At 42.4% G+C, this 20,831-nt stretch overlaps 1 protein-coding gene across 2 annotated transcripts in view; it reads right to left on the reverse strand.

Moving 5' to 3' along the window:
• LOC112264643 (KH domain-containing, RNA-binding, signal transduction-associated protein 3-like) overlaps positions 1–20,831 on the reverse strand; it is a 155,469-nt gene that overhangs the window by 32,637 nt on the left and 102,001 nt on the right. For both annotated transcript variants that reach the window (XM_042295500.1, XM_042295501.1), the window contains exons 3-6: positions 11,607–11,723; positions 8,440–8,586; positions 7,131–7,273; positions 6,324–6,501 (exon numbers count right to left, since the gene is read on the reverse strand). In XM_042295500.1, coding sequence (XP_042151434.1) covers positions 6,324–6,501; positions 7,131–7,273; positions 8,440–8,586; positions 11,607–11,723 — 585 coding nt within the window. The remainder of the gene's footprint in view (positions 1–6,323; positions 6,502–7,130; positions 7,274–8,439; positions 8,587–11,606; positions 11,724–20,831) is intronic.

Genomic DNA, 20,831 nt, shown 5'->3' on the forward strand with positions numbered 1-20,831 from the left:
TCCTCTCCGTTAACTTAGTTAGGAAGGACGCCTGTATCTTTGTAGTGACTGGGTGTATTGTGGAACAGGTTGAGAGCTTCAAGTTCCTCAGTGTCCACATCACTAAAGAACTGTCATGGTCCACACACATCAACACAGTTGTATATAGGGCACGACAACACCTCTTCCCCCTCAGGAGGCTGAAAAGATTCAGCATTGGTCCTCAGATCCTCAAAAAGTTCTACATCTGCACCATTCAGAGCATCTTGACTGGTTACATCAACGCTTGGTATGGCAACTGTTTGGCATCCGACCACAAGGCACTACAGAGAGTCGTGCATATGGCCAATTATCAGGCTGTAACACAATACAATTTGGAAATGTGGAAAAAGTCAAGGGGTGTGAATACTTTCTGAAGGCACTGTAAGTGTTTGTCTGCTTAACACGACACACTACTTAAGTCCCAAAAAGCCCCTATCACATATATAGTGCACAATTTTAACAAGGAATGGAATGCAGACACTCTCCGGCTCTGATGGAACTCATGTGTTTGAGTCCGAGGCATGTGATGCGACCAAGGCCTGCACCACACTGCATGGACAGGAAGTAAGGATGGTATGAAATAGGCCCTCTACACTTTTCTATTTTTACCAATGACCTGCACTGGTATTAAACAAAGCATGTGTGTCCATGTATGCTGATGATTCAACCGTATACGCATCAGCAACCACAGCTAATGAAGTCACTGAAACCCAACTCAACAAAGAGTTGCAGTCTGTTTTGGAATGGGTGGCCAGTAATAATCCGGTCCTGAACATCTCTAAAACTAAGAGCATTGCATTTGATACAAATCATTCCTTTAGTGCTAGACCTCAGCTGAAATTAGTAATGAATGGTGTGGCTGTTGAACAAGTTGAGGAGACTAAATTACTTGCCGTTACCTTAGATTGTAAACTATCATGGTCAAAACATATAGATTCAATGGTTGTAAAGATGGGAAGAGGTCTGGCCGTAATAAAGAGATGCTCTGATTTTTTGACACCACACTCCAAAAAGCATGTTCTGAAGGCTCTAGTTTTGTCTAAATTATTATCTTGATTATTGTCCAGTCGTGTGGTCCAGTGCTGCAAGGAAAGACCTAGTTAAGCTGCAGCTGGCTCAGAACAGAGTGGCATGTTTTGCTCTTCATTGTAATCAGAGGGCTGATATAAATACTATGCATGCCAGTCTTGTAGCGATTGTCGTTGGGAGAAGGAGAAGAGGACCAAAGTGCAGCGTGGTATGTATTCATAATGACTTTTAATAAAGATGAATACTGGAACAAAACCAACAAACTGATAAACTAACAGTTCTGCAAGGTGCAACAAAAACACTAAACAGAAAATAATCACCCACAACTCAAAATGGGAAAACAGGCTACCTAAGTATGGCTCTCAATCAGAGACAACGATAGACAGCTGCCTCTGATTGAGAACCATACCAGGCCAAACATATAGAAAAAGAAAGAATACCCACCCACATCACACCCTGACCAAACTAAAAATAGAAACCCACAAAGCAATCTACAGTCAGGGCGTGACAAGTCTCTCTTGGCTAAGAGTTGAGGAGAGACTGACTGCATCACTTCTTTTTGTAAGAAACATCATTGCGTTGAAAATCCCAAATTGTTTGCATAGTCAACTTACACAAAGCTCTGACACACACACTTATCCCGCCAGACATGCCACTATGGGTCTTTTCATAGTCCCCGAATCCAGAACAAGTTCAAGAAAACGTACTGTATTATATAGAGCCCTTATTGCATGGAACTTCCTTCCATCTCATATTTCTCAAATAAACAGCAAACCTCAAATAACAGATAAAGAAACACCTCGTGGCACAACGCCTCTCCCCTATTTGACAGTTTGTTTTCATACATTGATACAGTTGAAGTTGGAAGTTTACATACACTTAGGTTGGAGTCAAACTATATAGTTAACAAACTATAGTTTTGGCAAGTTTGTTAGGACATCTACTTTGTGCATGACACAAGTCATTTTTCCAACAATTGTTTACAGATTATTTTACTTAAAATTCACTGTATTACAATTCCAGTGGGTCAGAAGTTTACATACACTAAGTTGACTGTGCCTTTAAACAGCTTGGAAAATTCAGGAAAAGGATGTCATGGCTTTAGAAGCTTCTGATAGGCTAATTGACCTCATTTGAGTCAATTGGAGGTGTACCTGTGGATGTATTTCAAGGCCTACCTTCAAACTCAGTGACTCTTTGTGTCACACCCTGACCTTAGAGCTTTTATGTCTCTAGTTTGGTTTGGTCAGGGTGTGATTTGGGTGGGTATTCTATGTTCTTTTTTCTATGTTTTTGTATTTCTTTGTTTTGGCCGGGTATGGTTCTCAGTCAGGGACAGCTGTCTATCGTTGTCTCTGATTGGGAACCATACTTAGGTAGCTTTTCCCCACATGGTTTTTGTGGGTAGTTAATTTCTGTGTAGTGGTTGCACCTTACAGGACTGTTTCGTTTATTCTCTTTGTTGTTTTTGTGATAGTGAGCAAAGGACCTTGTGAAGATGCTGGAGGAAACAGGTACAAAAGTATCTAAATCCACAGTAAAACCAGTCCTATATCGACATAACCTGAAACGCCGCTCAGCAAGGAAGAAGCCACTGCTCCAAAACCGCGGTAAAAAAGCCATCTCAACCGTGAAGCACGGGGGTGGCAGCATCATGTTGTGGGGGTGCTTTGCTGCAGGAGGGACTGGTGCACTTCACAAAATAGATGGCATCATGAGGTCGGACAATTATGTGGATATACTGAAGCAACATCTCAAGACATCAGTCACGAAGCTAAAGCTTGGTCGCAAATTAGTCTTCCAAATGAACAATGACCCCATGCATACTTCCAGAGTTGTGGCAAAATGGCTTTAAGTCAAGGTATTGGAGTGGCCATCACAAATCCCTGACCTCAATCTCATAGAAAATTTGTGGGCAGAACTGAAAAAGTGTGTGCGAGCAAGGAGGCCTACAAACCTGACTCACACCAGCTCTGTCAGGAGGAATGGGCCAAAATTCACCCAATTTATTGTGGGGAGCTTGTGGAAGGCTACCCAAAACATTTGACCCAAGTTAAACAATTTAAAGGCAATGCTACCAAATCCTAATTGAGTGCTTGTAAACTTCTGATCCACTGGGAATGTGATGAAAGAAATAAAAGCTGTAATAAATCATTCTCTCTACTATTATTCTGACATTTCAAATTCTTAAAATAAAGTGGTGGTCCTCAATGACCTAAGACAGGGAATTTTTTACAAGGATTAAATGTCAGGGATTGTGAAACTGAGTTTAAATGTATTTGGCTAAGGTGTATGTAAACTTCCGACTTCAACTGTATTTAGACTATGTGTGCCTTTTTTAAAATGTATGTAGTTCTGTCCTTGAGCTGTTCTTGTCTAATGATGTTCTGTATTATGTCATTTTTCATGTTTTGTGTGGACCCCAGGAAGAGTAGCTGCTGCTTTTGCTGGCAGGTGAAAGGCAGGTCACTAACAGGTTCCTTATGGCCTTGTGAGTGTGTGTTTGTGCTTGCACGAGTGTGTTTGTGTGCCCTATGAAATATCTGGAATGAGATTTGGATACAATTACTGTATTGTGTAATCAGACTGCTAGGCAAATAATCTCATTCATAATTTAGTTTTATACAAATTAGATTCGCCAATAATCTGATATCGCTACTTACTGTTATTATCGAATCACTGATAATAGAGAGAGGCACAGTAAATCCACTGAATTCTGCAAATAATTGAATTACCAAAACAAAAACATCCTAACTGTCACGAGTCCGACCGAGGGTGGTTCCCCTTCCCGGGCGGGTGGCGCTCAGCGGTCGTCGTCACCGGCCTATTAGCTGCCACTGATTGTCTTTCCTCCCCCTATTTGTATGTTTATTGGTAGCACCTGTTTATGTTTAATTAGTTTGTCTTTATTAGACAGCCGGCCCGCCTGGTTGTTGTGCGGGATTATTTCAGTGTAACCTTCGGCTCTGTTGTAGAGGTACGTGTTAGTGCCTGGTCGTGATTTTTCCGTTGTACATTTTGATTCCCTGTGTTTGGGAACGTAACTATTGTGAGCACCCTGTGCTATTAAAGACACACAGCATTTCACTCTCTGTCTCCTGCATTTGACTCCACACCCACGACACCCGGAGCATTACACTAACTCCAGAATGCTCAATACAGTAGGTCAGGGTTCCCCAATAGGTGGCCCACGGACCAAATTCGGTCCACGGGTGAATTTATTTGCCCACCCGGTAGCCCAAATTGATCCAATTGAAGCATGCATTGGTAAGAAAATCGATTAAAATGTTACAAATCGCCAGTTCACTAAAGTTTTTTGCAAATTTTATCTGTTTCTGCCTTATTCTGAAAATACCTCTAATCTGTTCTGATTGAATCGATTCATCCTCTCCTTCAGCCTATCGAACTTTGTACATGTAACCGAGTATGACATTGATCTACAAGTCAGATAATTGTGTACACAGTGCGGGAGAAGCAGCTGCTCGCACCAATGAGAGGTAGGCCTACCCCTTCCCTGTTTTAATGTTCGTAGGCTACATCTGCGTGTCACCTTCAGCATTATTTTTGTATCTCACCGGAGAATGCATCGGAGCGAGCAAAACAGGGTCCCTCTGTCTGTATGTGTAGGCCATCTATCTGGTCAGAAAGAGTATGACATTGTTGCCGCCCGTACAATTGAACGCAAGGGAAGCCAGCGAGCATTTGGCCTCCCTTGATAAAAAAAAGTTTAATGGGAAGCCAGTTTGTGTTTGGCTTCACTCCTATCACATCACATTGAGAGCAATATGTAACTAACATAAACAACTTGAATTGTTGCATCTCATTGTGTTGTTGTCCTCCAGTGGCTAGCTAGCTAAAAGTGTCCTAAATTGGCCGTGGATGGCGCTAGGGATTTTTCATACATCTGGTTTTACTTAATTCTCCGTACTAGCCAATGATTATAACGGCAATTTTGATCCAACCATAAATTCATACTTTGTACTCCTGGCCTGAGAGGATGGAAGTTCAACATGTAGCTAGATGTCGTATGCTAATGTTAACAAATTGCATCGAATGGTTTCAAACTAAAAGTATTGTTCCTGTATCGTATCGGAGCCCATGTATCTAGATATTGTCCTTGTAAGGAGACACACATATCCCTAATAAATTGAGAGGTATATGTGATCATATCACAATGTAATCAAGGTTTGAAATGATTCTGTTTTTGTCAAATGCTATATCTGTTTGGGCTTCTTGAGGTCAGTCTGCATAGTTACGGCCCCCCGACCTTCCACTCAAGAAAAAATCGCCTGCAGTAGGTGATATATTGTCATGTTAACTTCTCTAAAAACATGCTGGATAAACAGAACATGGCTTCAAGCCATTTGGCTGAGCCAGACTGTCTGTAGACGAGATAAAAACTGGAAGAATGAGGCATCAAGTATGAGCAAGAAATGCATCTCCTCCTCAGCAGTAATTTAATAGAAAACTACAAGAAACTATTTGTTAGCATCACTCAATGGAGACAACAACAGAGCAGTAGTTGTGTGTACTACCAACCCTCTACAACAATGGAGAGTAGTGGAGCTCATTCAGTCTGTAATTCACAGCGATATGGTGAAGATTTATCATCAGCCAGATGTCTGCAGTGCTCTCTCTCCCGGATCCCCAGGTGCAGGTGTGTGTCTGTCTGTCTGTGGAGCCAGTTTACCACTGTGACAATGATGTGAAGCAGATGGTCCAGCCGAGGCTCTTTACCAGTCATTCTCTATGACCTCCACCCATTCTAACTGCAGACCTCCATATAAACCTGTCAGATGTGGTTAACTATGGACTGGCAGGGTACTTGTCCTCTCCTACCCCTCCTCTCCTCCCGTCATCCTCTCTACTAAATATGCTGGGTTGGTGCAGCGTCCCTGAGGACCTGCTGTGACAGTAAGGTGGGAGGTAGACGGAAGGAGGGAGTCCTCCTTGGCATGTGTCCAAAGGGTCTGACTCTGGAGTTAATATATTCTATCACTGCCAGCTGTTCATATGGGCTCCCTCCAGAAACAACAGGTAAACAAGCATGCCAAGATTACCATAGCAGCTACCAGTAAAATCCCTTCTCAGTTTTGATAATACTAGGAGGATGTACCTGTATGCAGACACAGTGTGTGTGTGTGTGTGTGTGTGTGTGTGTGTGTGTGTGTGTGTGTGTGTGTGTGTGTGTGTGTGTGTGTGTGTGTGTCTGTGTGTGTGTGTGCCAGCGTACATGCATGAACACGTTTCCCTCTTACTGTGTAAATACTCACATATTCCCCATATGTGTCTTGTACTACGGGAGGCGGTGGTCTCCGCGGGGGAGCCCCTCGTGTTCTTTGTGCTGGCACACCCCTCCCTCGGGCGGATGGTACCCGGCTAGGGGGTGCCCCTCTCGGTGCTGCTCCACGGGGGACAGCTGCGTGGGGAGGGGGCACACCTCCTCGACTCCTACCACACAGGACAAGCAGGGAATTATAGGTAGGGTCTCAAATATCACTCTATGTCGTGCACTGTTTTGACCAGAGCCCTATGGCTTAAGTGGACCAGTAGACTGTCAGCAGGATACCTCTGCAATTCAGACTTAATCACATTATCGGTAGTGAGTATATGGTTTATGCATCTGACTTACTGTCCACCACACTGCCTCTAGTTGTTCTTTCTTCTCTCACCTACATTAGGCATGCTAAATGCTATTTATTGTCTAATTTAAAACATATCCAATTATAATCCCTCTCAGAGCAATACAAACATCTACACACACACTAACATACACACATCCCTTCTCTGTGACCTGGTTTATCTCTTCATCTGATGTTTCCTTTTATAAACACAAATATACTTTGCATTTAGTAGAACGCTTGAGAGCCACACAGCATGTGTACTGTATTATAATGGAGATGACTATTTGAGTATTATCCTAAGTCATCTGGGGAGTTACATCAAAAAGAGAATACAGCAGGAAAGATGCATACTAACATATCTTTGAATGTCAATAGTTCTCAAAGTTGTATTGTGTATCATTTGGGTCAGAGGGTGTACCCCCCCCACCCCCACACACACACGTTGGCAGTAGGTACCTGATGGGTCCTGGGGCAGGTGTCCCTCTACCTCGTGCTGCAGGCAGCTTGCCCCTCACCGCTGGCACCTTGGCATCCTCTGAGCCACCATTCAGGTACGTCAGCTCCTGCAGCTGCGCCTGTCGGATCTCATCATTGTAATCCTGCACACACACACAAACAAACACACATACCCTTTTAATTACAGCATATTAAATGGCGTCCTTTATCTCCAGGGTTACAGCCCTGTAGGAATGTCTAATTAATGACTATACAGTGCTTCTGTGACCAAGCAGTGTGTGTGTGTGTGTGTGTGTGTGTGTGTGTGTGTGTGTGTGTGTGTGTGTGTGTGTGCATGCGCTCATGCGTGTCATGATGCTGCTGTGACCGCTGCTCCTCAGGCAGAGCAACACACTCCTGATCCCCCGTTGATAAAACCCAGGAACCCCATTTGGCTTTTTATCGTCACACACAATCGTCTCTCTCTCTGTGTGTGTGTGCTTTATCATCGCACACAGTTGTATTCACCACTCAACGGAACGTAGCAATTAATATGGAAATCAGCGTTTAATCATGCTGCCATGGAGACGATTGTCTTGTGTCTCCTCCATATCAACACATCTCTGAGTGTTTGTGAGGGAAATTTAAAGACGTCATTCATGACCGGAAATAAATCATCATGGCTCGGAGTGAGACTGGAACGATCAAACACATCAACATGGGATGGAGAGATCATACTATTCTTCCATAATTGCATGAGACAGATCAGTCACATCCATAATACATTGAGTAAGAGTAAATAAACGTGATGTATGGGCGTCCCAGAGAGGGTTCGGCTGTGCTGAGTGCTTCCTGTCTGACTGTGTTACTCTCTTATTCAGCTTAGTCAGTTATCCCCATGACTTCCCTTCCCTCAGAGGGACGTGCATCCAATCAGACAGAGTGGGATAGTGGTTCAACTACTTCAGCTGGCTAGCTTGTAGAAGCAGAGGGATTGTGACTGGACTGGACCATAATTCTGCCACTTGCTACTTCCTGTATGACCTTTACTTTACTATCTGGGTGTTCAATGCAGTCACTGACACAGAGTATAATCACATGTTGCACAAAAGAAGCAGAGTAGCTGATGTACACCTGCATTGCTATCTGTTTGGGGCTTTAGGCTGGGTTTCTGGACAGCACTTTGTGACCTCCGCTGATGTAAAAAAGGGCTTTATAAATACATTTGATTGATTGATTGACTAGCTAGCTGATATATTTTGTTCATATGTTGGATAAAATAAAAAGAGGACAGGGTAACAGTAATGTGTGTGTAGGTGTCAGTACGTACAGGTATGAGGAACTTCTTGATCTCCTCCAGTGCGTGACCCATCCTGTTGTAGGCCTCTGCAGGGGGAGCGAACACTTCTATGAGGACATGGAGGTCCTCGTTCAGGTGCTGATATTTGGCCTCTCCACTCTTCCGTAGCTCTTCCTCCTGGTGGAACAAAAAACAATCAAATGTATTTATAAAGCCCTTTTTACACCAGAAGTTGTCAGAACGTGCTTTAACTTGGCCTATTATAATGTCACCTCAATTACACCTCACAGTTTATTTAATCCACACAGGATCAGCAAGACTGATCCAGCAAATCTATTTGACTTGATTATTGAATTTAAACGTATTATATTTCGGGCTGTTGGAGTTAATCAGTTAACTCTAGTTCACTTTTAAAAATGTAAGTGCACACATTTTTTTTTTTTATTGTGATCGCATTGTCCGAAAGTATTCAGAATATACTGAACAATCCAAACAATCTGTACAGATAAAAACAACTGGGGGATGTCAAAACAAGTTGACATTGAGGTTAAAGAATCTGGGCTTTATCAATTTACCAGATTTTGCTAACTGTTACTTTGGACAAAATCAAGACGTCAATATTCTTGTAATGTTTTTTTAAATAAAAAATCTGAAAATACTGCTCAATTTGAGCAAATTCTGAAGTTGTGTTTATTCGAGATTAAACACAGCAAATCCTGCGATTAACTTAATTACATTTTTTAAAATTGTTTGACAGCCCTAATTGTAATACAATCACAATACTGATCAAACCTCTAATGCCATAAAGGAGTGCACCACTCTATACTGTACATGTAATACATTACATAGTATAGTGTAAATAGGACCCAACCAAAATAGATCTCAATGGGCCATCTCATCCAGACAGAAAGAGGCAATATGTAATTGAAGGGCCAAAATAGGACAGCAAACCCTAAGTAAAACTACAGCACAGCCGACAACATCTCCCGAGTGGTGCAGCGGTCTAAGGCAGTGCTAGAGGTGTCACTACAGACCCGGGTTCGAGCCCGGGCCGTATCACAACCAATCATGATCGGGAGTCCCATAGGGAGGCGCACAACTGGCCCAGTGTTGTCCGGTTTAGGGGAGGGTTAGGCTGGGGGGCCTTTACAAGTAGGCAAGCATTGTAAATAAGAATGTGTTCTTAATTAACTGACTTGTCTAGTAGAACAAAATCCTGCTCACCTCTTCTCTAGTGGTGTGCCTCTATGCTGCTAGCTATTGAGAACTTCCTTCCTCAAGTGGAATCTTGCAACTCACACACATTCCGTCCTCTAGAAGCATCATGCAAGGCAGAGTCTGTCATGTAATTATAAATAACCTTGTTTTAAACCTGTGGCATGTTGATGAGATGCTAATTTCCCTCATAAATCTGTGTTTTACGAGGAAGAGGCTCCTCTGTGCATACTGTCTGCCTCTACTGATGGATCTGCCGAAGAGACATCAATGACACACACACGCACGCACACACACGCACACACGCACACACACACACACACACACACACACACACACACACACACACACACACACACACACACACACACACACACACACACACACACACACACACACACACACACACACACACACACACACACACACACACACACACACACACACACACACTGTCTTCCTATATGTGCTCAGCAGGCCATGGCAGGAGATTACAGCTGTCACCTCCTCTATCTCCTCCAAGCATCTCCCCTACTGTTGACATTCCTCATAGAGAATCTGTTTATATTCCTCACAGAGAATCTGGTTATCAAACAGCCATTCTCTTCCCAGAAACAGAGGCACAAAGAGGCACAGAGCCTGAGACAACAACATGAGAGTCCATAGGAACTCCATAGGAAAGACAGTTTGGTTCAGAGCATGACATGTATATGCTGTTAGTTGTTGCAGATGACGCGTTCTTAAGCATGCTGAACAATAGGAGGAAGCCACAACAGCAACAGCATGGATGCAGTGTATTGTAGGGACTCTTTGCAGACTGAGAGGACTGACAGAGGACAGGGAAGCCCAAAACAACATGTAATTTCATCATCCATTTTAAAGCTCCACTAGCCTTCGTTTCCATAACACCAACCTTGAACCCAGAAGCATACGCCTCCCTAAACGTCACCCAGCCCAAGGAACGTACAATAAAGCAACTTCAGGACAGAGACTCTGAATGCTTCTATGTCATATTGGCTAAAAGGGGTGCCATCAGCTCCACACTCAGAAGCAGAGGAAGAGAAGGAAGAAGGAGAAGAGAAAAGCCTTATACAGCCTGTTGCTTCTGTGGCCATTCCTTTGATCCTTTCACTGACACTCTGTGTAACTGACGATGACAAATCTTGGGCAGATATTGGAGGAATTCTATGAGAATTCTACACGTAGCCATAAAGCATACACTGAAGCTGAGATTGTATCCATCTCCAACTGGCTTGCAGCGGGGCAGCTATAAGAACACAGCTGTATCCACACAATTAGAATTAGATTCTAGAATTACGCCTCTTAATGATAGAAAACGTCATGTATTATACAGGCCTCTCACTGCAAGAAAACTCTGAAACAAATAGCACAACAAAAGGCTCTTTTCGGGCGCATCGTTTTCTGAAACTATGAAAGTAAAGGTGCATGCTGGATCTGGAGCAAACTGTCAATCACAGATCACAGATCTCCCTGGTGAGGTAGTGGAGGAGGTGTGTGAAGCATGCCGAGCTGCGTGTGTGAGCTGTGTGTGCGCGTGCATGCATGCGTGCGTGTGTGTTTTGAAACCTGCTGAGCTCAGCACATCTCCATGACAGATCTGTTCAGCAGGTGTTCCAGAGTTTGTGCCGTCAGAGAGAGAATCGATCACAACAATCTAACGGAACGTTTGCGTATGACACTGAAGATCATCGATGTCACAAATCAGCCATGATGACAAACTGACTGACGGAGAAAGACTGTCACAGACACAACAAGACAGAACATATCCACAATAACTCAGCTGGTTATTGATGCCTTTCCACTGAGGTTGTCTGCCTCAATTTACCCGAAACAAACAACAGAGAGAGATAGAGAGACAGAGAGTGAGAGAAAGAGAAGAGGACTTGGTTTTTACTAGACAGAGAGGGAGAAAGAGGAATGTTTGACTGTTAGAGAGAAGGAGAGAAAGACTTGGCTGTTACCTTCTCTTTGTCTCTCATTGATCCTTTCCCCAGAATGGACATCTTAGTGAGCGTGTCTTCCTGCAGTCTCTTTAGTGAGTTCCCGCGTGGACCCAGCAGTTTGCCCACAAAGTTAAACTAAAACAGAAACACAAGCAGAGAAGTTTAATGAGTAACTGTGCTGATGAGATAAAGACAAAAACAGTTGTATGTCAATCACATTTCGGTTCAAACAGTCTGCTTTTGATTAAATATAAACAAGAAGTGTAGCAATTGACAAGAGTACAAAATGTAAGTAATCCGTATTTGGGTTGACATGAGAACTATCTTCCTAGTAGCACAGGTGTCTCCATAAAACTGTTTTCTCAACCATGTCCAGGTGTATATACCAAATGAGACCCTATTCCATATATAGTGCACTACTTTTGACCAGGGCCATACGGTCAAACGTAGTGCACTATATAGGGAAAAGGATGCCATTTCCCTTACAAAAAAAAGATTGCAGTTTTGAAACTGAAGTAATATTGCAGTAACTGCAGCCGACTGGTATTTTGGATTTCAGAAATGAAAGAATAAGTCAGTATAACTGCAGTGTAGTTACACTCCAAAATGACTGCAGTAAAAAAAAAAAAACATCGTTATTTTGAATGCGGTATTTGCAGCATACTGCAGTTATTCTGCACTCTGACTGCAATCTTTCTGCCTTCGACAACCAACACACATAATACTTACAATTATAACAGCATTATGTGAAATGAGGAGGCTCAGAGTGTGGATGGTCAGGTTGAAATAGTACAAAAATCAAGCAAGGATGGTTAGCATTTGACAAGATAAAATGTTTTACTGATGCCTATTATATTTGACATATTTTATAGTAGCACTGAGTCTCCGTAACACTGCTATTTCAACCATATCCAGGTGTGCGACCCACATGTATCGGAGTGCCAAGTCTTGGTCCAAAAGACTCCTTAACAGATTCTACCCCCAAGCCATAAGACTGCTGAACAATTAATCAAATGCCTACCCGGACTATTTACATTGACACCCCCCCCACACCCCAACTCAACTGTTTTTACACAGCTGCTACTCACTGTTTATTCTTCATGTATAGTCACTCTACCCCCTAACCACATACAAATGACCTCGACTAACCTGTACCCCCGCACATTGACTCAGTACCGGTACCCCATGTATATAACCTTATTATTGTTATTTTATTGTGTTACTTTCTATTCCATTTTTTACTTTAGTTTTTTAGTAAATATTTTCTTAACTCCATTTTTTTTAACTGCATTGTTGGTTAAGTAACTTACTGGTTTGTAAGTAAGAATTTCACCTGTTGTATTCAGCGCATGTGACAAATAAAAATGTCATTTGTTTTCTTTTAAATGGCACCCTATTCTCTATATGGTGCACTACTTTTGACCAGGGCCCATAGGGTTAAACGTAGTGCACTATATAGGGAAAAAGGTGCCATTTGGGACGTAGTACAGCATTTCTGCCTTAGACAACTAACATACATAATCCTTCCAATTATAACAGCATTATGTGAAATGAGGATTCTAAGCGTATGAGCGGTCAGGTTCATATAGTACAATATTTTTCTATTCAACTATTCAAGTTTTATACAATACCACATTTTGCCATTCTATGTCTATGTTACCACTGTATACATGCTCTGAAAAAGGCACATTAAGTACCTTTGCTATTTTCATATAGCTGTTGACTGTTGAGTGACCCTGTTTAAGGTCATGCAAAGACCAAAACAGAGAGATTAGATGGATAGAAAAACAGAGGAGCGAGAGAGAAAAGAGAGAGAAAAAGAGCAGACAGAAAGAGAGAGAGAGAGAGAGAGAGAGAGAGAGAGAGATAGGAGGTAGAGAGAGAGAGAGACAGCAGGTAGAGAGAGACAGCAGGTAGAGAGAGATAGAGGGTACAGAGTACAGAGCTATTCTGCTCACCATCTCTCTCCCTTTAACAGTGAGTTATACAGCTGTCTCCTACATCTCCCTGAGTCATTAATTAGCAGACAGGAGAGACAAAAAAACAGCCCTATTTTGTTCTACACCTCACCTATGGCTCTTATGTCTCATGCCTGTTATTCTCTCACAACAGTAACTGTCGTTGCCATGGTCATTAACTGTAGTTGCCATAGTCAATAACTGTCGTTGCAATGGTCAGTAACGGGCATTGCAATGATCAGTCGCAGGCAGTGCACTCAGGTGAACTCAGGCCATATGGCCCTATATTGTCAGTTTCACTAGTGCTCTCGTACACAGGCCTTCGCTTATGCTAACACCAGTTAAATTCCACTCATTACAATTGTACATAGGATGATGTCTGCAGATGGTGAGGCTCCATAAAAGGTGCCAATGGTATCTGGAAGTCCGTTATGTTTCCTAATAGCCAGGTTTACATCAGTATGGATTTGAACTGGTGGGAAAGTTTGCGCCTGTTATATCCAGGGGGGAATTACATCATGTATTGTAAACAACGGTCAAGCATGAAAAAGTTAAATATGTAAAAAATGATCATTCCGTAAAAGCGGTCATTTTATTCAGACAAATAACAGGACGGATAACAGTCAGGCAGCATATCACATGCTGTTTTGGTGCTGCACTATGGGATGCTGTTGATTTGGTGCTTTTATGAAAGCCTAGCTATTTACAGACAGATCAAAGATATTTGCCTTGGATCTAATCTGTTTAAGGCGTCTAAATGTCAGGGGTTTAATCTTGACATCACCCTGTCTTTACTAATGCAAACTAAAACCTCTCTAACCCACATTCTGTGTTCACCATTCTGTTTTACAGGACATATCAGTCTGGCCATTCTTCAATGGGTGTTTGGAATTAGATATAAATGTGTCTGCATCCCAAATGGCACCCATATTCCCTTTATAGTGCGCTACTTTTGACCAGAAAGTAGTGCACTATAAAGGGAAAAGGATGTAATGGGACATAACCATAGTCTGACTGGGGCCTGTGGTCATTAACAGAGCTATCAGCTTTTCATATCTCTAATTTGTTTACCTCAACAACAACAGTCATCTGAACCCAGTCCTAAACATCTGCAGTGTGGGTCCATTACTGTCTGGATGGGGACTAGGAAAGGACTGTGCTGCTTGGCACTGATCGTGATGGCCCACATGAGAGCTGAACAGTCGCATCTTAATCATGTGTTGGCTAGAACCACTGCTTTAATTTTGGTTACACACACACATGCATCACTACTCTGGACGGCTCTGACTTATGTGGACAACTATAAATACCTAGGTGTCTGGCTAGACTGTAAACTCTCCTTCCAGATTCACATTAAGCATCTCCAATCCAAAATGAAATCTAGAATCGGCTTCCTATTTCGCAACAAAGCCTCCTTCACTCATGCTGCCAAACATACCCTCGTAAAACTGACTATCCTACCGATCCTCGACTTCGGCAATGTCATTTACAAAATAGCCTCCAGCACTCCACTCAGCAAATTGGATGCAGTCTATCACAGTGCCATCCGTTTAGTCACCAAAGCCCCATATACTACCCGCCACTGCAACCTGTATGCTCTCGTTGGCTGGTCCTCGCTACATATTCGTCGCCAGACCCACTGGCTCCAGGTCATCTATAAGTATTTGCTAGGTAAAGCGCCGCCTTATCTCAGCTCACTGGTCACCATAGCAACACACGCTCCAGCAGGTATATTTGCCTGGTCATCCTCAAAGCCAACACCTTCTTCGGCCACCTCTCCTTCCAGTTCTCGGTTGCCAATGACTGGAATGAATTGCAAAAATTCAAAAATACACCTCTCCTCTCGCAGTGCAATACACACACACACACACACACACACACACACACACACACACACACACACACACACACACACACACACACACACACACACCAGGACCACACTACACTCTTAGAAGAAAAGGTGCTATCAGGAACCTAAAAGGGTTCTTTGGCTGTCCCCATAGTAGAACCCTATTTGGTTCCAGGTAAAAACCCTTTCAGTTCCATGTAGAACTCTTTGGGGTTCCATGTAGAACCCTTTCCACAGAGAGTTCTACATTGAACCCAACAGAGTTCTACCTGGAACCAAAAAGGTTTCTACCTGGAACCAAAAAGGGTTCTCCTATGGGGACAGCCAAATAACCTATTTGGAACCTGGTAGGGGACGGAGATAGCAGGTAGAGTGATAGCGGGTTCAGTGATTAAGAAAAAGTCAGAGGACACCAAACAGTAGGAACGGATCTATGATTAATCACAGCTACATAGGGGGGTGGGGCGGACCAACATCTAACGTCTTTTCATCATTTCCTGAATGTATTACTGTACTGCTAGCCTGTGCTGTGCGAGAGAGAGAGAGAGAGAGAGAGAGAGAGAGAGAGAGAGAGAGAGAGAGAGAGAGAGAGAGAGAGTCTTGCACTGCGAGGGGAGAGGTATGTTCAGAAAAAGCCAGCGTGCAGCGATTCTGCTGAAGACAGCAGGACAGACCGAGCCAACAGCAGAAGAATAAATCATTGTGGCCGTTTTCTAGGAGAGGAGAGACAAAGAGGGGAGAGACACAGAGACAGAGACACACAGGAGAGAGGAGAGACAGACACACTGAAAGACACAGCAGAGGGAAGAGACAGAGACAAAGAGAGACAGAGGAGAGTCAGACACAGGAGAGAGGAGAGACAGACACACAGAAAGACACAGCAGAGGGAAGAGACAGAGACAAAGAGAGACAGAGGAGAGTCAGACACAGGAGAGAGGAGAGACAGACAGAGACAGACACAAAGATACAGGGACACAGACAGTGACAAGTAGAGATACAGAGATATAGAAACACAGACACAGAGAAGACAGAAACAACAGAGTAACAGAAACACCGCCTAAACTAGAAATGAACCAGTGGAGCTCCTTACACCTTTCTAATGGCCTGTGGTGACTTATACAAAAATATGTATGACGAGGTGCACGTACACTACCGGTCAAAAGTTTTAGAACACCTATTTATTCAAGGGTTTTTCTTTATTTGCACTTTTTCTCTACGTTGTAGAATAATAGCGAAGCCATCAAAACGATGAAATAACACATATGGAATTATGTAGCAAACAAAAAAGTGTTAAACAGATCAGCAAAGAGACCTGCTTTGCGAACCAAGTGTGCACCGATTTTACATGTAGAGTCAAATGAAAAATGATGTCAGTCAGAAGTCTACAGCGGGTGGTCCCTTAAACACAGCGCACTGAAGGATCGGCAGAGGAATGCTAGATTCACATTTGGTGAGATGCGCGCGAGTCTTAAAATGACAAAAGGGGAACATTTTGGTGGCGCGTGCAGTGATGTGGGCTGCAGTCCTCTCTTCGCTTACACATAAGTCAATTCTAAGCCAATCTCACAGCAACACTAATACTGTAAAACAACTACAAGGGATTACTGTTTTCTAGATGCTCTTGTTTTCCAGTTGCAAATTGGTATAATAACAAGCAAACACTTCCTTTTAAAAGAAGTGGCTCTTCCTTTAAAAGTTGTGTCATACTGCAGCACAGCTTGCTAGGTGCTGCGGAATGGTATGGCACGTTGAAATGCATGACGTAATAGATTTTACTGTCAGCCAATGTTGCCGTTAATGCTAGTTGGACCACCAAAGGGCATCTTTGAGAAGCTAAGTTATTGAAATAACATGGATCTGGAGGCCTAAGAGTCCTGTTTTTACTGTAGCTGTTTTAGCCTAACTGATTTATTGGCATAAAGTGCTACTTCAATATACAGTATATCACTCAGTCATTCATTCCTTTGTGCATGTCATCACACAGCATACAAGACATCCATGTCTTTAATTAGTCATGTATTTCAGCTATAAAACAAAATAGAAAGGGAGCCTTGAATAATTAAACCACAACACGATTTAATTCACAAATGCATTTGACTGTTTTCAATATTAGCTGTACTAGAGATGTTTTTTGTTAGAACAGACTATATGGGATTGATTATAATTTATTTGTAAATTGTGACTTGTTTCAGGAAATGTGGCGTTTGTCATGCGTCACTACTGCACAGGAGAGCCATTTGAATGCAAACTTTTTTTAAATCTAAATGCGTTTTTTGGCAGAAATGCATTCCGGAACATGTGAACTTTCATGTGCCTTAATAACACACTTTTATGCCATCTGTAAATATGAATAAAATGGTTAAATTCTGAGCCTAGTTGGTTTAGCCACAGAAAAAGTCAGCAACCTTCCCGCTAGCCATGATTGGCTGAGATAATGAGTGGGCTGGACATGCCAAGAGATGAGTTTGGATTGGTCTGCCATGCGTCTGTCTATTTGAGCTGGTCAGCATGTATAGGTAATCCTGTCTAACACAGCTTTTTTAAAATATATATATCGCGTAATAGAACTGCATAAGTGTTGCTCTCCACTTTCTGGAGGACCGAGGTATACAGGTAAGATAGTCTAGTTAGAAACATTTTCAGATACAGTGGGGCTAAAAAATATTTAGACAGCCACCAATTGTGCAAGTTCTCCCACTTAAAATGATGAGAGAGGCCTGTAATTTTCATCATAGGTACACTTCAACTATGACCAGACAAAATTAGAAATAAAAATCCAGAAAATCACATTGTAGGATTTTTTATGAATTTATTTGCAAATTATGGTGGAAAATAAGTATCAAGCACCCAAGATAACGTTGGCTAGCTACTTCCAGACACAAATGAGACCACTCTGACCAATTTGCTTAGGCGAGTAAAATTTTCGTGTTAATCAGAGCATTGGTGACTGTAAATGTGCTGCTGGAAACAACTTAATGGCACTTTTTCCCGGCGTTTACTGACACCGGCCATATTCAACGGGTGTTGAGCGCTGGTAAAGCTGGTACATTCAGACGAGCGTGCTCTGAAATCCATGTAGATAGTAGGCTGGACACAACATTTTTAACAACGTTCATTTGCATCTGCCGTGGAGGCCAGTTTCATAATATGACCATATTTCACAGCTGTTTGCCGTCGTTTTGAAGTAATCACAAAAAAACAGGCCTTATTTTAGTGCATTTTTCTCCCTGCCAGCCTCTATTAGTTCTACTGAGCACAGTGGCACCAACTCGCCTTCCGAACGTTCTATTCCCAGCTTATTGTTCAATGTCACAATGCCTGCTTCGCTATTGTTGGCAATGAGACCTGCTCACATTGTTTTATAGTTAAAATGTAAGCAATAAAATGTAAACAACAAAAATAATATTGGAACTCTGCGTTCTTCCCATTGTTTCCTATGGGGGAAATATAGGCATGTCTGTCTATTTCGCCAAATATCTCGCAATGTGTATATTTAGATTTGTTTCAAGTCGGGTGTAACCGGTGTGAAATGGCTAGCTAGTTAGCAGGGTGCGCGCTAATAGCATTTCAATCTGTGATTTCACTCGCTCTGAGACCTTGAAGTAGTTGTTCCCCTTGGCTTTTGTGGAGCGATGGGTAACGATGCTTCGAGGGTGGCTGTTGTCTATGTGTGCAGAGGGTCCCTGGTTCAAGCCAAGATAGGGGCGAGAAGAGGGACGGACGGAAGCAAAACAGTTACAAGGGCACCATTTTAATCAGGAGAATCTCCCCTTTGTTATGATGTAAGTCTGGGCAGCGAGCTCATCTGTCATCGATTGCTAGACCAGAAATAGTCCAAAATGTTTTATTTTTCCCCTACTTTTTCATTATGCAGCCATAAGCACAGTTGAGACCATCAAGGTGCAGATGTTTACTTTCTTCACAAGTTTCGTCCGACGAACAGATTGTAGTGGTAAATTAAAAATAGATCTATTTTTAATGGAATTCTAAGCATCACTCCAGTCAAAACAGGCTCTGCGAACTTTCGATTACATTAATTTGCTATGGGCTCGCGTTAGTGTTCCAGTTTAACCAACGTTCTTAAGCCGTTTTTCAGACTTGGGTGAATTTTGACTCGTTCTATTGTCCAGCCTATAGATAGCCAGAGCTAATTTACGAAAGCACCCGAATGTCCATTGAGAAAGCACAACGACTATACCATTTAGCTAAGCTAAGAATGACGAGAATAATCAAGTCAATAAACATTGGGTAGTTAGACAGCCTATAGTTAATATACTGGCAAGTTTGATGTATAACTACTAACGTTAGATAGCTAGCTAACATACTGGTACATACTGCTGTAATGATATGCTATGTGGTTCGTAAGGACAGCGTAGCTAACAAATTGTCAGCCAACATAACGTGTAATTTATTTGAAAAGTCATTACTTTATTACATTGAGTAGCAAGCTACCCCTTGGTCGTTAGGGCAAATCTGGTCTGCGATAGGAGTGGGGTTTTCACACCTAGCTCTGCTTTTAGACTATTCTTTAGTAGGTTGAATATGCTGTTGTTCAGCTATTAGCTCTCCTCCCAAACTTGCAACAAATTGCTGTTCCAATCTCAATCCTTTCCCTCTTCCACGCGTCATCATTCTGCTCTAAGCGGCTCGCTTGTGGGCGTGCTGGCAGGATATGGTAGCACGTTTGTCTGAAGGAGTCGTTATTCACCGGCAAATTGTTATATGCATTTCACTTTAAGGTCTACACCTGTTGTATTCGGCGCACGTGACAAATAAACTTTGATTTGATTTGGTACATTTATGTCTTTTTGTCGAGAGCAAAACCTTTTTTATATTCAATCAAAAATAATTGTTCTGAAAGCAACTTTTTTCCAACACAAAGGAAGTCAAAACGGACACCTACGAAGATGGCATCTCAGGTAAGCAGCACTGGGCTGTATTGGCACATCATAAAAATGACATCTGCTGCTTGAGATTTAACGGTCATATCTCAGTTATTGTTTTCATATCTATAAAAAAATAAGCTGTTTTCTTTACATTCAGAGAGCGAGCTGACCAAGGGGTCGAACATGTAGATATTGCCAGATGTTCACTGTCTGAGGAACAGGCCGTGGAAGCTTTATTGCTGGCAAAAGTGACAACCAGAGGTAATTAAACTGTTCTGTGTTATTTTTCTCCATCGCTGCCTATCTTGTTGTACATGGAATCTGGGAAACAAGGCTTAATCATGCTCTCTCTCTCTATCCATTTGTCACTAGTCTGCATGTATGTTTTGATGTGAGAGAGGAAGCCAGTCCCTTCATCGCCACCTCACCTCTTTACCTTTCTGTCTTCTACACCTCTCTCCCCACCTCGTCTTTCTTCCTGGTTTTATATTGCACAACACCATATGTGCATTGAAGTACAGGTTGAACTTGTATTTATAATATTACA

The sequence above is a fragment of the Oncorhynchus tshawytscha genome, linkage group LG13 (genome assembly GCF_018296145.1).
Source record: "Oncorhynchus tshawytscha isolate Ot180627B linkage group LG13, Otsh_v2.0, whole genome shotgun sequence".
Taxonomy (NCBI): Eukaryota; Metazoa; Chordata; class Actinopteri; order Salmoniformes; family Salmonidae; genus Oncorhynchus; species Oncorhynchus tshawytscha.